Source organism: Paramormyrops kingsleyae, chromosome 6, assembly GCF_048594095.1.
Source record: "Paramormyrops kingsleyae isolate MSU_618 chromosome 6, PKINGS_0.4, whole genome shotgun sequence".
NCBI classification, from domain to species: Eukaryota; Metazoa; Chordata; class Actinopteri; order Osteoglossiformes; family Mormyridae; genus Paramormyrops; species Paramormyrops kingsleyae.
The window spans coordinates 10,889,575-10,908,614 of NC_132802.1; the positions used below are offsets into that span (position 1 = coordinate 10,889,575).

General features: G+C 43.0%; 1 protein-coding gene across 1 annotated transcript in view; it reads left to right on the top strand.

Moving 5' to 3' along the window:
- Positions 1-19,040, top strand: part of atp9a (ATPase phospholipid transporting 9A) — a 49,208-nt gene that overhangs the window by 2,684 nt on the left and 27,484 nt on the right. Inside the window, exons 2-12 of the mRNA XM_072713643.1 lie at positions 3,708-3,852; positions 5,353-5,466; positions 6,062-6,170; positions 9,287-9,345; positions 10,176-10,227; positions 12,255-12,349; positions 12,619-12,699; positions 13,406-13,481; positions 14,268-14,344; positions 14,754-14,914; positions 15,848-15,990. Of these exons, the coding sequence (XP_072569744.1) occupies positions 3,708-3,852; positions 5,353-5,466; positions 6,062-6,170; positions 9,287-9,345; positions 10,176-10,227; positions 12,255-12,349; positions 12,619-12,699; positions 13,406-13,481; positions 14,268-14,344; positions 14,754-14,914; positions 15,848-15,990 (1,112 nt within the window). The remainder of the gene's footprint in view (positions 1-3,707; positions 3,853-5,352; positions 5,467-6,061; positions 6,171-9,286; positions 9,346-10,175; positions 10,228-12,254; positions 12,350-12,618; positions 12,700-13,405; positions 13,482-14,267; positions 14,345-14,753; positions 14,915-15,847; positions 15,991-19,040) is intronic.

The window sequence follows — 19,040 nt, forward strand, 5'->3', positions numbered from 1 at the left end:
ATAAAGCATGAGCACTTTCTGTATTAACTATGCATCCATACAGGTGCAGGTTATGGTTGTGGAAATTTGTACGGTGACCAGAGGATCTATGGTGTTGTTTCCTACCAGCTAATTTAAACTAAATAATTAAGTGAAACATTCAACTGTATTAATGAAAACTATACACTGCTGTGGGTGAAATTGTCAGCTAATCAGCTAACGTTTTAAATTGTTGGTGGTTGTTGTCAAACTGAATTTATGGATGAATCAGCTATTGTGTGTTCAGCATACACCTCACCATTGTACTGCTGACATGAGTCTGCAGAAGAATCACAGTATATCTTTTGGCTTAAACCTTCAGGACTTGATATATGCTTCTGGTATGTGCCTCTGCATGTCACTCACAGTACGAATCAGATAAGGTTTGTTCCACACCACAGTAATACAGAAAAATAAAAACTTTGAACATCTTTGGTAGCTCTTGCTCAAATTCGGTTTTGATAGGCTCTTTGTCTGGTCGCTGTGCAAAGCAGATGTGTATATAAATCTGCTAGAAAGAAAATATAAATCAGGCTTTTTGAAATGCAGTTAATTTAAGATTTTTCTAGATAGGGTGAAGTAACATATTGGGAAAACATTATATCTCTTGACTGAAATGGTTCCTCTTGCCCAGCTGCTGACCATGTAAGTAAAGGTTCTCACAAAAGTTTGTAATATAAACCAGGTGCATCCAGGTATCTAGCTGTTGAGTGGGAGGATAAGGATCTGTTCATGGCTGTAAATATAAAAAAATGTTCAGTGCTGTCAGCTTCAGGCGGGATGTCGTGTTTTAGGGCTGCTACGGCTATGATGAAGAACTACTAACAAGAGACATTGTGTAGTTATTTTACAGTTATAAACAGCTTTTAAAGTCCTAAAAGGGGCCGCTTACATCTCCAGAGCCCCCCCTCCCCAGATGACGGCGAGCTGAAAGCAGTACGTTATTCGTCTTACTCATATAGTTTGGTGCACATTTGCGAAATTTAAGGTTCCACTTTGAAGCATCCTTAAAGTAAAAAAATTCAGCGACCATTCTGTTACTTAAATTTTGTCTGTATTGAAAGATAGAGACAACCACTGGCCCACCCCCCATCCACTGAGATTGCCCCCCTTACCTGACTGCTGCACACCATAATCAGGCGGGTTATGCTGGAGATGTTCAGCTTTCATCATTGTCTTTGAAAGCACCTGATTGCCTGCAGGAGGCAAAATTCTGCATCAAAGACTGAAGTGCAGAGTCCAGATACTGCACAAGCAATATGACACATTTAAAAAGTGAGTCCTCTTACAAAGAATGCACTGTGAAGGAAGCAGAGCCGGCTTCACTGGCTTGAAATGGTGATCTTTCTGTTTCGTACGAGTACCAAAGATCCATATGAGGAAGCAAATTGGAGGAGGGAAACCTGTTTTTGCTTCTATCACACAATAGCACTGTTGAGACGGTTGTGTACTGCTCTGTTCTCAGCTGTGCATATTAATAGGCTCATCAGGTACTTTCTAGTTAGTGAATCTGTTACATTGACTGTTGCTGTTCTTAATTATAACTCTCATCCCTTTACTATGACATTACGGACTATGTATTTATAGCCTTGTAGGTGTAATCTATAAGTAACATGGCCAAACCAGAGGTTCACCATTTACCAAATCTGTAACTCTGTACTGTTGCATGTTCATGTATCACATTACATTACAGATGTGCTGAAATATTAGACTGTGTAGAAAATATGTCGAGTTTAGCGTGCGTGATCTCAGTGCCATTGACCTTAAATTGTCACTTATTGGTCTGGTCATGCTTCTTTTAGGGATGAACTTGGGGGAAACAAATTGAATAATTGTTTCATGTTAAAACAGGCTTTCAGTCAGTATAATATCTTTCATAAACTTATATAAATCATTACCGCTTTGTCTATAATTTATGATTTAGCAGGCCTATAATGTACCTTGATCTTGTGTGTTCATTTGGACTTGAGCCCTGCTTCCGCTAAAACAAACACGGTATCTTCCTCTGACTTCACACTAGTATAGCCAGTGATGAAACCCTTGTTGGTTTGCAAAGCTAATTTGTATAGGTGGTCTAGTGTGTCACTAAGCTGGAGGAACCTCCACTTGAAGCACGTGTCCTTCAATCCCAGCCCTCAGTGAGGGATTTGCCTCCATATGCTGCTGGCATTTAGCAGGAGAGCATGCATGCACCGTAACCTGGCCACTGAGCTATAGTTTTGTCTAACCGTGATCTGTAGATTTAGAAGGATGAAACCAAGGTTCGAGTGTCTGCCCCAGCCCTTGGTGTGTGCAGTTTGCCCGGTTCTCCCTGTGACGTCATGGGTTTTCCTCCAGGTTCTCCGGTTTCCCCCAGCTGTCCAAAACCATGCTAAGGTGAATTGGAGTTGCCATAGGTGTGAATGTGTGTGTGTGAGTGGTGTGTGTGAGTGTGTGTGCGTGTGTGTGAGTGAGCGGGTTTACCTATGGGGACATAATGTCCCCATAACGTGATAAATATCCGTTTTTTTTTTATAAAACTCTATTTTATAAAAATCGGTGACTGCTATGAAAAAACTAAAAAAAAACTCTTGTATTTTGTTAGGTTACTTATGGTTATGGTTAGGGCAGGGTAGGGGTTAAGGTTGTCATAGTTAGCGTTAGCATTTTTCCCATTGAAATGAATGAGCGGTCCCCATAAGGATATGTGTGTGTGTGTGTGTGTGTGTGTGAGTGGTGTGTGAGTGTGCCCTGCGATGGATTGGTGCTCTGTCTGTGTTATTCACTGCTTTGCGGCCATAGTTTCTGGGACAGGCTCCTGATTGCCATGACCCTGCATAGGACAAGTGGGTATGGAAGATGGATGGATGGATGGATGGATGGGCTGTGATGAATAAAGGCATGTTTATGCATCACATAAGGAGACGTTGGCCATGGTCTTTGAGAATTTAATTAAATTGAAACTTTATTTGCCATTTGCTCAGGTACAGTACAAATACACAGGAATTCATGCACGGTTCTTGTGGGAAAGCTGTGGATTCTTATTTCCAGCTGAGCTGATTAATAAGCATTTATTGAGGAATCGAGATTGAATTCCATACTTCTGTGTCACAGCAAACCAGATGTGTGCTTTTGGAAAATAGTCTTGCTGTTTGTTTGAACTTGAGCTTATATTTATGAGAAGACAGAGAAGGTTAATTAAGATTAATTAAGAGAGGTTTGTTCATTAATTGGGGACCAAGTCTAAATTGCCAAATGGTTTGCTGTTTCAGTGGCAACATAGGGGATCAAACTATTTAACTGTTGTATATAATCTCCTTTGTATGGACTGTTTTATGGTTACCTGTTCTTTATTTTACTTTTATTATCTCGTGATTGTTTCTTGTACCTGATATTCACTGTAATTTTGCTGCTTACTTGATCACATAAGATTGTTACAGTTAATTATTAAAGATATCTGTAAGTTTTTTTGTGGAATGACAAGGTTTCAACTTAAAAAAAAATAAAATGAAAATAAAATTAAAAAAAATGAAATTGTTCAGTATGGCTTCCATGGACACACATTAAATACTCCAAGGAACCAAATCTGCACGGACTTGTTTGACTAAGGCGGACAGTGGTGACGCTGTGAGATAAGAGGCCTGTACCACGGGGGAGGGGGGGGGGGGGTGGGACCGGAGAGGCCTTCAGCTCGGCTCGCTCCCTTGCAGATGCTGCCCCTGGTCGAGATGCTGTGGCATGGGCGACTTCCAGCCCCGCACCGTGTGGCTGGGCTGCCCCGAGAAGCGGGAGCAGCGCTACCCCCGCAACGTCATCAACAACCAGAAGTACAACCTCTTCACCTTCCTGCCGGGGGTGAGTGCTGTTCTCCAGCACCTCACAGCCTTGCTCGGCTGCTCTAGCATGCTCATATCCTCTAGTAATATAGGTATTGTGAAGTAAGTTGGTTTTTACATTCAATGTAACATCAATGCTTGTCAAAGCCCATCCTAGACAAGTTTCACTGACTCTGTTGGACTGTGTTGGGGAAGTTACTCACAAAATTAATCTATTACAAACAGAGGTTGGAGTTGGAACTTTCCATCTCCATTTGCAATGGATTCCTTTTGTCAGTAACTTCTCCAATACTGCTGATGGTACTCTTGCTCCTGCCACTTGGCAGAGAAGCTTGCCGGGGGCGGTGGGGGTGCTTCTAAATTGGCACCCCCTCAGAAGGTGGTGCCCTAGTCAGAGATTGTAGCATTAATAAGAAGACAAAGGATCTGCTACCTGTTTTGGCTGGTTCCCATGGCTACCGGTTTCCGGAGACGCCATCTCCATTATGAGAACTGAATAATATTGAATGACAAAGCTGATTGCATTTGCATGACAATTTCAGATTCTTCTAAATGGAAAATAAATGTTTAAAATATTTCCTTTTAAATAGTTTTGCTTGGGGTCTCAATGTCCAGATTAAGTGGTCTGAGTATTTTGAGAATGTGGCACTGCAGTGTTAATGAATCTCAACCGCGGCATGTGGCGTAACTGTGAAAAGCTGCGTGTTTGCTTTATGACACAGGGGGTATAAGCATGATGTGGGACAGTATAGATTTCTGTCATAAGTTAGGGAGCCATCAAAGGGAAGCTGAATAAGGGACAGCTCTAGACAGGCTTAAGTATGTGTCATGCATGTAGTGCAGAAACTTCCAGAATGTTCAAGATTTATGGGCCCTTTTAGTGCATCTGAGCCTGTTTGGCTTTCCAGACTGTTCCAAACCAGCATGAGCAACAAATTAACCGATGGATTCTTAAATCAAAGTCCGTGTCTAAATTTAAGGGGCAGTTGATAGCTCTGTTTCGATTTGCATGCTTTTCTCATGTAATTGCAGATATGAACTAGTTACAATGTTTAATTATTTCCTGATGTTCAATGTTAGGTATCATTGTTCCTTATTTTTTGCTGTGTGTGAGTCTGAAACAGATATCCGAATCAGAATCAGCTTTACTCGCCATGTACAGCCCGAGTAGAGGTTTGCTTTGGTATAACTGGTCACATTAGCGTAAAATAAGGTAAATTACAAAACCACAACAGAGTACTAACATAGAGCAATAACCAACCAGCAACACAGTATATACAAGTAAACAAAACAGCAGAACAAACCATCCATATAGTCCAGTGCAAAAAATACAGCACAGATACAGGGTATTAATACAACAGCAAAGGGATGAGATAAAGTATTACACCTAGAGACAGAAGTGTAAAAATAAATGCTAAATAATAACAATAATAATAATTTTTAAAAAGACAGCTAACATCAAACTGCTTTTGAATGTTACTAAATTCTCCTGAGAAGTTTCCCCGTTCTCTGTCCCCAGGTGCTCTTCAATCAGTTTAAGTATTTCTTCAACCTGTACTTCCTGCTCTTGGCGTGCTCCCAGTTCGTACCCGAGCTGCGCCTGGGGGCCCTTTACACTTACTGGGTCCCCCTGGTAAGTCTTCTGGCCCCATATATCAGCTAACAGGTTAGCGTTTGCCCTTCTTATCAAGGGAGTCACCAGATGAAAGGAGGCCGTCTTCAGCCGACTGGCTGTTCCTGACCTTTGGGGCTGCATCCCACACTTTGTTTCAGCACAGCCCTTGCTGGTCTCCTTATTGGCAGAACAGACTCCCATCGGCTTCACCGACACAATGTTTGATCTGAAATCCGTATGAATCGTGCACTGGATTGCATGAGTAACATTACTGCTGATGATGAGTCACGTTATTGCTGATGATGAGTAACATTACTGCTGATGATGAGTAACATTACTGCTGATGATGAGTAACGTTACTGCTGATGAGTCGAAATAATCAGGGCCCGATCTACCAGGGGCCCCTTGTGCCGGTCCTGGCCCCATTCTATTGACTGGGCCCCTAGGCAGCTGCCTCTGCTTATGTCTAGATGTGGCCCTAGATACAGTCGATAGTGTAATCTGCGAACCCAGCTATATAGCAATATGGAGTATTCTAGTTGGTCTTGAGCTGCCGCATTGGCTTTAGCTCTAAGTCTGCCATGTCTCCAGTGTGTTTCTGCTTGTGGTACAGGGTTTCGTCTTGATCATCACCATCATGCGGGAGGCGGTCGAGGAGATGAGATGTTTTCTTCGAGACAAGGAGGTGAATTCCCAGATCTACAGCAAGCTGTCCACCAGAGGTGAGATTCAGGAGCTGTACACGCATGCAGAAATTCTCTCGCAATTTGATCTTTTTCTACTAATACACACGACCTTTCAGAATGTATAATAACATTGCGATGATAATCCCTGTGACCCTGACCAGGATGGATGGATGGTGATCATTATTCAGACACCTATCTTTTTATTTTTATTAAGTAAAGATTATGGGCATAATGACATTTCTAAACTAAATTTAAGTTTAGTCCTATAGTTTGGCTATTAAGGAACTGTCAGGTAGAAAATCAGGGAGTTTTCTATTTGTACTTTTGCAAAAATAAAATGTACATAGTTCTGTATGTTGCAGTTATATTTATGTTATTACTGCCTTTCACGGTGGAATGGATTTTTCATGAAACAGACCTTTATTCACATTTGGCAACTGCCAAGACAATACATGATTGTGTGTTGTTTTGCTTAATTAGATATAATTTGGTGACAGGAATAGTAGTACTATTTAGTTCACATTTTTTCCATTCAGTTAGAATGTTGACATGCTCCTTTGTTTGTAGCCACCCTATTGGGTTGTGGGGCATGTTGCTCATTGGTAAATACTGAGTGGATTCAAAGTCCAGGCAGGGGTCCCTTTGGAGCCTAAAATGAGGTGGGGGTGGGGATGGAGTGAGGTGGGGGTGGCAGCGGAGGCATTTTGCCTAATTTGAAACAGGAATTTAAAGTGTATGACAGGAGGCCCAGACATGACAAGCCAGCGCACGGACTGAAAATCCACTGACCGCTTGTGACTCACCAACCGTTTGCTTTTGAACTCGCAGCCCATGTCACTATGACCAATAGGACAGCTGCAGCAGAAGTCACCCTGACCTAGAGCCAGTAGAGCGGTGGACCCCAGGGCTGCCCCAAGAGTGCCCGAGTGAATCTTCTGGGCAGGTTCTGTAGGCTAAGATTCTTGCTCTCAAAATGTGTTCATTTAACAGCAATTTTACCAACAAGGAATAAGAGTGAGATTTTTTTTTTAATTCAGGATTTTTTAACCTATACTCTGGTGTTTTCGTTCAGGTGATCATTTGGCGAACTTTGGTTTAGATGACAGTTTCTTCCAGTGGATGTAATTTCTAAGAAAAAGGGTTATTCTGACTGCTGGTGACTCTGCTGTTCAGACATAAAATTCAGTCCACTATGTGATTGTGAGTCTGATTCAAAGTCCTTTTTATAAGGAGCCATAATAATTAGAGTTAAGACATGGCCATTAGGAGTGGCAGATCTTTATCTACAGAAGCAAATTTATAACAAATGTGTGTCCATGGGAAAACATGCAAGAATTTTCATGCAGGCCTTTTTCCTGTAGTCCATAATTATGTCATGCCCTTAGGTTTTTAATGTGATTTATAAATTGTCGTTAAACAGCACTACGTTTTGAAAGAATCGGAGTACAGTTAGCTGAACTCAAGGCTGAGGGGCCGCAGCCATATTTCAGGGGTTCAGGATGCCCAACAATATTAATGTGCTTTAATGTCTTGCATATGCAGAAAGCCAGAGGTCATTGCACAGGTCAAAAGGTCAACACTCTGTTTCAGACAATGTTGGCTTTTCATTCGGAGCTGACAGAGAAATAACTCTGAGTTCTCTCATTAACGTTGGCCTGCCCGAAAGCTCGGGTGCCTCAAACCCCCAGAACAAGGTGAAATTTTAGCAGGAATTTTCAGCAGCTTGAACCTTTGTGACCAGTGGATGTCCGGAACCAGTTTGTTACCAGAACTATCTCCTGGAGCCCGGCCCAGTCTGTATGAGCGGTTATTGGGGCTGGTAGTCGGGTAAACAGTGAACTGTTGACTTACCAGTGTCTCGCTAACAGTTCTGGTGCCAAATGTTCCACATGCCTCTTACTGCTATTAATGGCCTTTGAAAGGGTTACGGTTAAATGGGACGCAGTCTGTGTCTGTATACAGTACTGTGTAAAAGTCTTAGGCAGTGAAAGAAAACTATCTTCGCCTTCAACTTCTAAATCAAGATCTTACTCCTTGCTTCAGGCTCGACTGTGATTTTATGGGTGTTAGATTGAGCCAGTTTAGCCGTTTTCATAGCCAGTATTAGCCGTAACCACAAAATATACTCATGTATCTATTAACGCCACAATTTGCATAACATGTTTGGCTAATTGATACCTCATTGAATTATAACTATGTATGTACGTGTGATGGTGGTGAAATTTAACAGATACTTGGAGAGGTTTGAGAACTGAAGCTTCTAGCCGTCCAACAAGATATCAGTAACTTTAGAGAACAAAAGAAATTCTTATTTTATTTTTTATTATTTTACTGCTCATCTGCATATTATCGAATGCTGAATTGTAATTTTGTTCTGAGCAGATTTACACTCTACTAAACATTTTCACATTTGCACATTACTGTATTTTTATGTTATATGTATATATGTATGTCCTTATATATATGTTCATATCTATGTTTATGTAGTGTAATGCATCCTTTCCTCCGGGGTTGTGGTGAGCGTTGGAGCCTCTTCTTGGAGACATATGGTACAAAGCAGGGGGCTTGTTGAGATGCCAGCATGTCAGAGGGCTCATACGTACACTTTCTCACACACACACACACACACACACACGCACACACACACGTACGCGCACACACACACACGATGCCAAACATGATGGTCAGTACTGAAACATCATGTTTGTGGCCTGTCATAGGAAAACATGAAAGGAACATGCAAACTGCATGTGTGTGTGTGTGTGTGTGTGTTGCCCTGGACCACAGTTATGTACAACAAATAAAACAGACTGGCTCGAACATTTGGTAAAGAAGATCATTTTTAGCCCATAATTTACAGCTCAGTTTTTTTTTTTGTGGTAAGGATCATTGAACCGCCCGCATACCTTGAAGGAAAAAACAGATTTTTAAATATTGAAATGACATGGCGTAGATCCATAAAGTGGTGCATCAGGTATGCATGTTTACGCAGTTGTGCTTTTGAGCATAATACTCGGGCTTTAATCCTGCTGCCCGCGGACGTGGTTAGCGTCACTTTACCGGGGTCCACTGTCCTTCCAAGATCTTCCGGGCCGCTCACGGAATTCGCCGTGGACACGCTCTTCAGTGCTGCTCTTTCGTCTTCCCTGCAGGCACGGTGAAGGTGAAGAGCAGCGCCATTCAAGTGGGAGACCTCGTCATCGTCGAGAAGGTAGGTGGAGGTCTAACCGTTGGACCATTGATTAAGGCCCGTAACCCTGACTGCTCCGGGCGTGTTATGCAGACTGAGCCTGCTCTCTGTCCGTAACCTTAAATGTACTCCTAGCTAATCACTGCAGGACTTTTGACTCAGGCTTTTAATAAGCTGCCAGATCTCCTGCTTCTTTGATGACGGGGAAATGTTCCCATCAGGGATAGGTGTACAGAAGGGCTCAGTGTCATACAGTACCCTGGACGTGGTCCAATACCCGATCTGGTTTGTTCTGCTGGCTTATGAGGTGCCATACCTAGGAATCGAAATGGACCTTTCTCATGTAATATAACAATAAATGGTTTGAGCCCTTCAGTATTACGTAATTCCGCAGAAGGTAAACTTAGCAGTTTGCGGATGGGTCCGTTTATCTTCCTCCAGGTCGTAGGTGAACTGATATCTCATTAAATTAAAAGTAAACCCTTAAAAATAAAGTGGGTGTTGTAGACCCAAGATCTATTTACCCAATGCACCATTATGCAGCATGAAGCACTGAGACTGGGGAGGAATTCTAGCCTGATTCGAAATAATGGAAAGATCAGTCGGCTAGGAAAGCGTTAAGAATTCATCTGACGGCCTTCGTGGCTGGGTTAAGTCGAAGGCATGGGTCAGACAGAAGCCTAAGTGGGGTCCTCTTTGGAGCAAGGTGGCTTGATTTACAGATGGGCTTTTCATGTAGACGGCTAAGCGTAGATAATGGAGCACATTAGGGCAGCATCAGAGGTATACCTGGGTGGAGAGGGAGGGAAAAGAGCCACTGCTTCGCTCACTTTTCCCCCCTTTTATTTCAGAACCAGCGCGTTCCTGCTGACATGATCTTCTTAAGGACCTCGGAAAGAAACGGTAACATCTGCCATTCGTCTTTAAAAAGCTGGGATTAGCCTGGAAGGGCTGGGAGGTGTGGCCACTTAGCGACAAGCACCAGTAGGGGCTCGATAAGGGGCTCGATAAGGGGCTCGCGCTGGCCTGGTCTCGCGTCCTGGTCTCGCGTCCTGGTCTCGCGTCCTGGTCTCGCGTCCTGGTCTCGCGTCCTGGCCCCATTTTTGCACCCAGGGGGAGAGAAAAACAAACTTTTACATGTTGTTTAACTTTAAGAAAATGAAAAACATGCAAAATAGAAACAGAATAATCTAAACAAAAATTTAAACAAATGTGAAACAAATAAAGAGCTGGGAAGGTATAGATTCGTTCAATCTGAATAAACAAATGAAGAAATGACCAAGACATAAGAAACTGAGGACTGAAGGGTGACCAACCAACCAATCAGCCGAGGATTACCAACGCTTTGGCCACCCGGCCAAATAAAGCCACTTAACTTCTAGTTACTTGGGTTTTCTGTGTTTTTAAGTTCAAAGAAACACCGTAAACTAGAGTCCACCTAGGAACATAAGAAACATGATCCATCTTAGCTGATATTTCCTGTAAGGAAAAAAAAAAAGCTGTTGATCTTACGGGAAGGAATCTTTGGTAATCTTCCACACAGATGGAGGCCATTAGGTCATAATAAGGAGCCTTGGTGTTCGGGGCATAGCCTTCCGAGTGGGTGGGGGCTAGGCACCTTTTTTGAGCTATATGCAGACCTTCATGTGGACGCGCTTTTTGTCTGATGAGTGTGACATACATGCACAGTGCTGCGAATAAGGTTGGTGGGCCAGTCTGCAAGGCAGCGCTTCCAGGTCGGCTTTAAGTCCCGAGAGCCAACCTTATGGCTGAGAAAAGGCCATTGAGTTTAACCTTTGATTTCAATTTGTGGTTCATTCTTCCAGATATGACAAGATTAACATGTTGGAACAATTTCTGTGCAAATGGAATTGGAGTGATTGACCTTATCACCTAATTATTGCATGAAATGCTGTAATTTGGACATCTATAGTAAAGCATGTTTTTATTATTAAAAAGTAAAAATACAATCAGACCTCGGACATTCGCGAGGTTCCAGAACCCGTCGCAAATGAGGAGGATTCGCGGATGTTTGGTAGAGTCACTAAAAATGGTAATATGTGCCTATTTCTATAGTTTGAACCCTAAATATGACCCCAGTCATGCCCCCAAAACACTTTAATTTCATTTAAAAGTTAGCATAATACATTACCTTTAAAAACAAATAAATGTTTGATGTAAAAATACAGTACAGTATCGCCTAACGGATATTTGTCACACTAGCACATTTACAGTACAGTATACTAATATTACCCTTACTAATTCATAGCACACAGCATTGGCTGCTGTTTTCTTTCGCATCCACAGTAAGGTAAAATGAGTAAACGAACGGGACTGTAAACTTATTGACAGAAGTCATATATGTAACCAAGGCACAATTTAATAAATACGTAAAGGAAACATGTACTGTATGTACAGGGTACAGGTATTCAATCAATTATAAATTACGTAAAGACGTACAGAAATAGTAAATTGTAAAAATACTACGTGTGCGCGGATCTGTGAATTGGCAAATCGCGAAGCATGAATACATGAGTGTTGACTGTACTGCCTTTTTGCTGGAGTTTTTCATTCTTCAAAATTACTCCTGTTTATATGGTATTTATGTGTTTGTTTTTCAATTAATGTGTTCCTGTTGTTTTTAGTCTTTAGACCATTTTCCATTTAGCGTACTTTTTTAAAATTTGAAACAAGTTGTGCCATATTGTGCAACAGTGCCCCCTAGAGGTTCTTTAAAGCTCCACATTCCTTAGCATGGCTGATAAATGGAGAACATGTCAGGGAAGCATCTGTCCAGCCATCTACCAGCCGCTTATCCTGGTCGAGTCTCTGGGATCACAGTAATGGCAGATTCTTTGGGTCTTTAGCTACTTGCTGCATAAGACGTGTCCCGCGTCATCATCCATTCAGTTTTTTTTCCCCACTTCCAGGGTCCTGCTTTCTGCGTACAGACCAGCTGGACGGCGAGACGGACTGGAAGCTACGCTTACCTGTGGCCTGTACCCAACGGCTGCCCACTGCCGGCGTGAGTCATGTGACACACCGTGCTGAGAAGCAATAAAAAAAAAAATGCATTCTGCAATTTTGAATGAAGAGAAAGTCTGCACATCTGAAACGAGCAAAGCTGGTCGTTATTCTTCCATTGTCATTGTGCGTGGTCTTTGCTGGTTTAATAACGATTAAAACGCACAGGACAGAAAAATCTGATGAAAAGCGAAGGTCAGATAATTCTTGAGCACTAACAGATGACAGTGCTGCAGTGCTGAGCCCTAACCCCACGACTGCTCCTCGCAGGACCTCCTTCAGATCCGATCGTTTGTGTACGTGGAGGAGCCCAGCATCGACATCCACAATTTCGTGGGCACCTTTACCAGGGTGAGTGGCACTGTGTGTGCCTCGGTCTCTGCCCTGTCAGCCGAATTTTTTGACCCTTACCAACCTTCCCCTGGGGGGTATACAGGAGTAGGGCTTATGCCTCCCACCATACAAAATCTTAGATTCCCCCCCCCCTCACTTCCTCCCCTTGAGTGATATACTCAGGGTCAATTAGAAAAAAAAAAATCCAAAAGCTAAGCCGGAACAGCGTTGGTTCTGTAACAGGCACCTGATCTGCATGCAGCAAGTTGTCCCTTATAAGTAAAATGGATTTAGTCAGTTCTTAATGAAGCACCTTCAGGTTTCCATGGGTAGTTTGTGTGCCACTGAGTTTGTATCTCCAGTTAGCCATGTAATACAACGTGTGCTGATTTGAGTTTACTAAGGACATCCTTTATAAAATCCTCCAGGCTAATTACTTTCACTTCCAGATTTTAGGTTTAAAATTGGTATTGCATATACATTCTATAAAAGGACAGCTTCATAATGTTCTTACCACACAGAATAGAAAAAGAATATCTTTATTGTCGTTGTACATGTAGAATCTCTGTGTGCCTTCCCACCAATGCCAGATATTATCAAAATAAAACAGAGGACAAGTAAAATAATAATACATACGACATAGATATACAGACTGAAGCAGACTGCAGTAGTGCAGTCATATATTCTTTTTGGCATATCTCTCAGTCGTGTGTGTTTATCGCAGGAGGATGGTGACCCCCCGGTGAACGAGAGCCTCAGCATCGAGAACACGCTGTGGGCTAGCACTGTCGTAGCCTCCGGTGAGCCTTGCCGACGGTGACGCTCATCCTGCACATGGCTGTCAAGTCTCCCGTTTTGGCCGGGAAACTACCGTATTTTAAAATGTGTAATGAAAATAAAATGTGAATGACAAGTGGTTATTTTAGATTTCCTGTACACCTGTCTTAAAACGTAAGGGATACTGGAGCTTGGTTGGGGTGGTGGGATGGCTCGCGGTGGGTGCCGGAAAATTTCCCTTATTTTCAAATCCAAAACTTGAACAGGTATGATCCTGTAGCCAAACAAGGCAGATCCAGTGAAGCATGGGCTGCAGTGAGGTCCCCTTGAAGCCACAGTGACAGGACGGGCATTGCAGTGCTAAAGACAGAGCTATGGAATAATTTACATAGTGAAAAAATATCCTGCACAATAATAAGTAATATAAGAGGAGCAGAGACAGAGGGAAGACTATGACTCTTCCTCCCTCGTTGCGTTGCCATGGAAACCCTCCGTGTGACTTGGGCCAAGGTCTGAGGGCCACCATCTTCTCCCTGCGTCACGTTTTCCTCTCACCTTATTCTGGCTTTCTCTTGGTTCCCCCCCTTCCCATTCTTTATATATATTTTTTTACCAGATTGCATCCAGATGTTCATTTCTACTTCCAGTGGCATTCTCTAATTACCTTAATTGCACATGAGTGCTGTTTTTCCACTAAGAAGCAGTTTTGAAAGCTGGAGGTAGGCTTGGGGGGGGGGGTGAACATCCCACCCAGGATGCCTTGCTTCTGATTGGTCAGGTGACACACCTCCCTCCTCTCTCCCTGACAGGTACGGTGGTGGGCGTGGTTGTGTACACGGGAAAGGAGCTGCGCAGCGTGATGAACACGTCCAACCCCCGGCACAAGGCATGTTAGGAAGGCGGGGATGTACCTACACAGCACACACACAAATGTATCAGCAATTTACTTCAAGATCTATCTATCTATCTATCTATACACACAAATATATCAGCAATTTACTTCAAGATCTATCTCTATCTATCTATCTATCTATCTATCTATCTATCTATCTATCTATCTATCTATCTATCTATCTATCTATCTATCTATCTATCTATCTATCTATCTATCTATCCAAATACACCAGCAATTTACTTCAATATCTATCTATCTAATCCATCTAGTACTCATTCTTCCTAAAGCATAGTGTAAGTGCTGAGATTGTTCCTGCTGTAGTCTGTGGGATCTGATTGGGCCCTGATTTAGTGAGACCACGCCCCCTGAAGGCCACCTTCCCATTGGCTCACTCATCCAGGTGGGTCTGTTTGACCTGGAGGTCAACTGCCTGACGAAGATCCTGTTTGGGGCGCTGGTGGTGGTCTCTCTGGTCATGGTAGCCCTGCAGCACTTCGCTGGACGCTGGTACCTGCAGATCTTCCGCTTCCTGCTGCTCTTCTCCAACATTGTGCCCATCAGGTGATGCCCAGTGGAAGCTTGCTTTAGACGTGGCCTGTTTGCGTGAGGGAGTGACACCTTCGACAACATACATTATATACAGAACTGTGCAAAACTTTTAGGTCATCGAATGAAATGTTTAAAGCTTTTCATCTGGGTAGCAAGTGCATACAAACTAGGAAACACAATTTTAGATTGGAATAACTTGTCGGATTTAAGGTACCACAGTTTAAATGGACTTCATATTCGTTCATTTACATTTTGCCCAGACTACTTTAAATCCGACAAGTTACCCCAATAAGCCAGTAACCCCGCTTCTTAGCACAGGCCCCAGGTCAGTTAATTAATTAGCTTAATTATATAATTAAATTGATGAGGCATCGATTAGCGAAACATGGTACGTGGTTGAGTCAACAGTTTTTAAACATAATTTTCTATTACTGCTTAAGACTGCACAGCACCACATATAATATGACTGGTTCTTCCCTGTGGTTAGGGGTCTTGGTGTCTCTGAATTGCCCATTGTGTGTGTGTGTGTGTGTGTGTGTGTGTGTGTGTGCGTGTGCGTGTTTGAAGTATGTTTATATTACATTGTGGGTACCAAATGTCCTCCACAGTGTAATAAAAACCTATTATTTTAACATTGTGGGGACCATGTTTCAGGTCCCCAGTTTTGTTTGGTTACTTATGGTTAGGGTTAGGGCTGAGTAAGGGTTAAGGTCATCATGTTGTGAACAGAGTTTTCTCCATAGAAATGAATGGAGAGTCCCCACAAAGATATAATAACAATCCTGTGTGTGTGTGTTTGTATCTGTGTGTGTGCATGTGTGTGTGTGTCTGTGTGTCTGTGTTTGTATCTGTGTGTGTGTCAGTGTGTCTGTCAGTGTGTGTGTGTGAGTGCACCATCCCTTGCTTAGTGTGACCCCCATCTCCTGTTGCATCTCGTACCCACAGCCTGCGTGTGAATCTGGACATGGGCAAGATGGTGTTCAGCTGGATGATCCGGAAGGATTCCAAGATCCCCGGGACCGTGGTGCGGGCCAGTACCATCCCGGAGCAGCTGGGCCGCATCTCCTACCTGCTGACCGACAAGACAGGTGAGTCGCTCCGAGGCCCCCCCGCTGCTGCCCCCCCCCGCTGCTGCCCCCCCCCCCCGCTGCTGCCCCCTGCTGACAGGGGGACGGACTGTCACAATAGCTGCTTTCCTACATTTTCATGAAGTCGCTTCTGTGCCTCGTCATACTCGAATAGCCAGTTTGCCCAGTTCTAACGAAATTGAAAGTAACAGAAAAATCTCTTTATCAACTTTAGCCAGAGTCTTACTGAACACTAAACACAATATTAATAGTAAAGAGAGTTTTGAGTGCAGATATCTAGTCCTCCTGCTCTTTGCTGCGAGTGTAACGATAATGTGATATAAGACCAGTGTTTTGATGTTTTAGGCCGTTTTAATTTGGTTCCTCCTTCATTGGTCCTGTTCACTTCTTATCTTAAAATCACTTTAAATTCACACTCACGTTATTTTTTTATAGCAACGATCGTTCCGGAAATAACAGCAGTTCACATTCCATAGCATCAGCCCACTTCCCCCGTCTGTGGTTTCTCAGGTAATCATGACCGTCACAGGCTGACCCAGGACCATTCCTTCCTATAGTAACTTAGGGCAATAGAAGTTCCTGTTGTGTGTGTTTTAAGTGAATACTGGTTGTTTATCAGGAACTGCAGATTTCCCCAAGCAGGGGGTATGGGGTTGCCATATTGGTTGGCATGGTGTGAGGGCAACTACCAGTTTTAAGGTAATTAAATAGTAGCAACTTTATGCAACTGTATATCATGGGAACCAAAATTTAAAGCTGTTATTGATAATGAAAGTAGGGAGTGATGTATTTGTTTTAATATTTATCAGATCATATTGTTTAGTAAATGTTTATTTTTAGGAATGGGCAATAGTATAGCCCAAGGTTTGGACTTTGGATGTGCAGGTCAGTGTCATGCCAGTGTAGCTGTAGCCAGGACTGCACATTTATGCATTTTTATCTATTTTGTTGTTTTGATGTAAGTTTTTGGTAGATATTTAGTTGTTAGAAAGTATTATTTTTATTTATATATTGTTTTTACTTAATCTTAATGGCTCACTGCACTGGGAGAAAATAAATCACCTTGGGCTCAACCTCACCTTCCTCTTTCTTAACCTCAAACGCTGGGTCCCATCCTAACAGCAGCCGCCGAGCATGATGGGTACTCATGTTCTTTTTGTAGCCCGCGGCTTGGAATTCAATGTCACAGAAAGGTCAAGTTGCTGCATTTAGATCACACGCCGGTAGAAAGCGGCCGGCCTGACGTGAGGCCCGTCAGCGTGATTCACAAATGGTCTCCTGCCAAATCCTGTTAAATCTTCCCTCCTCTCCTTGTCTCTATGTGGCCGAGATGCGCTTTGAAGTGCGTAATTACTCACCTTTTATAGGCGTTTTGTATGGATTACCTCTAAAGGCTGGGAGCTGATTTATGACCTATTTAATACCGCGTTTGTTACCTCCGGGATGAGGTGCGTAGTCGTCTGGGCCCCGTGGCCCCCGAGGCCCCCGAGCGTGTGTGCATCACTCCCACAGGACTTCCATGTGCGTCTCACGGAATATGGCGGAGGACAAGAGGACCGCCTGACGCTTCACTGATCAGTTCTTCAGTTTACACCTCATACCAGTTCTATAGTTTAGACCAGAATAACCTGAAGCTTTCATTAACGTGTGAGAGCATAGACTGGCTGTTGGCAGTGCGTCATTATTAACATTTACCTTTATTTCTGTTCTGTTTTCCTATGATTTTTATTGTAATTGTTCGCTTGAAGGAGGCAGCTTGTCAGCCCCACTGTCGTCCAAGCTTGGTGGTCACAAATCCTGCCTTGAGCTCTTCATCTGAGCTGCAATTCCATGCTCCCCTGCTTTTTGAGTATAGCTCATTGGGTTTGGGATCTGTACCAGTGCCCAGAAGGTCATAGGTTTGAATTCTGTGGACAGCAGACAAGTCATGTCACTGTTAGGCACTTGAGCAGGGCCCTTAATCCCAAATGCTTCTGGCTTTCCCTGTTCTCAGACCCCACAAACCGCTGCTCTTTACTGTGTTTACATATGCGTCTGTGTCTGACATGGGGTATGTGTGCCCAGAGCCCAGTTTCCCCTCTGGGATGGACGAAGTTCCTCTGGTCTATTCTGATGCCCTTCTGCATCACGTGCTGTTCTATTGAAAGCAGAGTTTGACTCTTATTTGGCTGCTTGCATCTGAAAATATGCTTTTAAATTCATGTAAAATCCCCCCCCCCCCCAATCAGTACATGATAAAAATTCATAGAAGCTTGACTACATAACTGTCAGCACCAACAAGGGCTTTTACACATCAGCGACAAACATCAGCTTCACCCTCCCTCAAAATTTTGGTAAAATACCATATAATTGCAATATGTGAGCAGCATAATCTCAAAAATCTGACTCTTCTAGGAACACAATTAACATTTCCTGTTTGGTCAGTGCGCCTTTTATCAGAAGAACAACAGTCAAGATGTGAAAAGTGGAGCTACCTGCCAGCCTTATTCAGGTTTTATCAGAGCATTTGGTTACAAAGCAGGCAGCCTCTGGACAGCAGAGCTCACCACCAAACGGCAGCAGGAAGATGAGGTCAGAGATTTCGCAGAAAACTTGAGAGTTTTCTTCTACGTACTGATGATGGTGTGGCACTGTCCAGGGACGCGTTGTGGTACCAGCTAAATGTGAGCAGAACAAATTCTGAAAACTGCTTGGAAGGAGCTGCCTGAATTTTTTGCCAGAGAAGGGAATCAAATTGGAGAATCCATAAACTTTTCTTTCTTTAATTTATATAAATTTGTAGTGGTCTAGCTTTGCATTACCTGAAAATAACGTTTGTTCACATTCAGTCTCAGAAATCACCTGTGTAGTTTTCTTCAGGATCAATGTATTGTCTGTCTGTCTGTGTCTGTCTGTCTGTCTGTCTGTGTCTGTCTGTCTGTGTTACTGGCCCTATGGGAATCCTTTCTTACACGCCTTCATTCAAGCATTTACAGTCTTAGTGACATGACATTCTGCTTTAATCAATGTACCCCCATAACACGCACAAGTTGCTCGTAAAGGGCCATAAG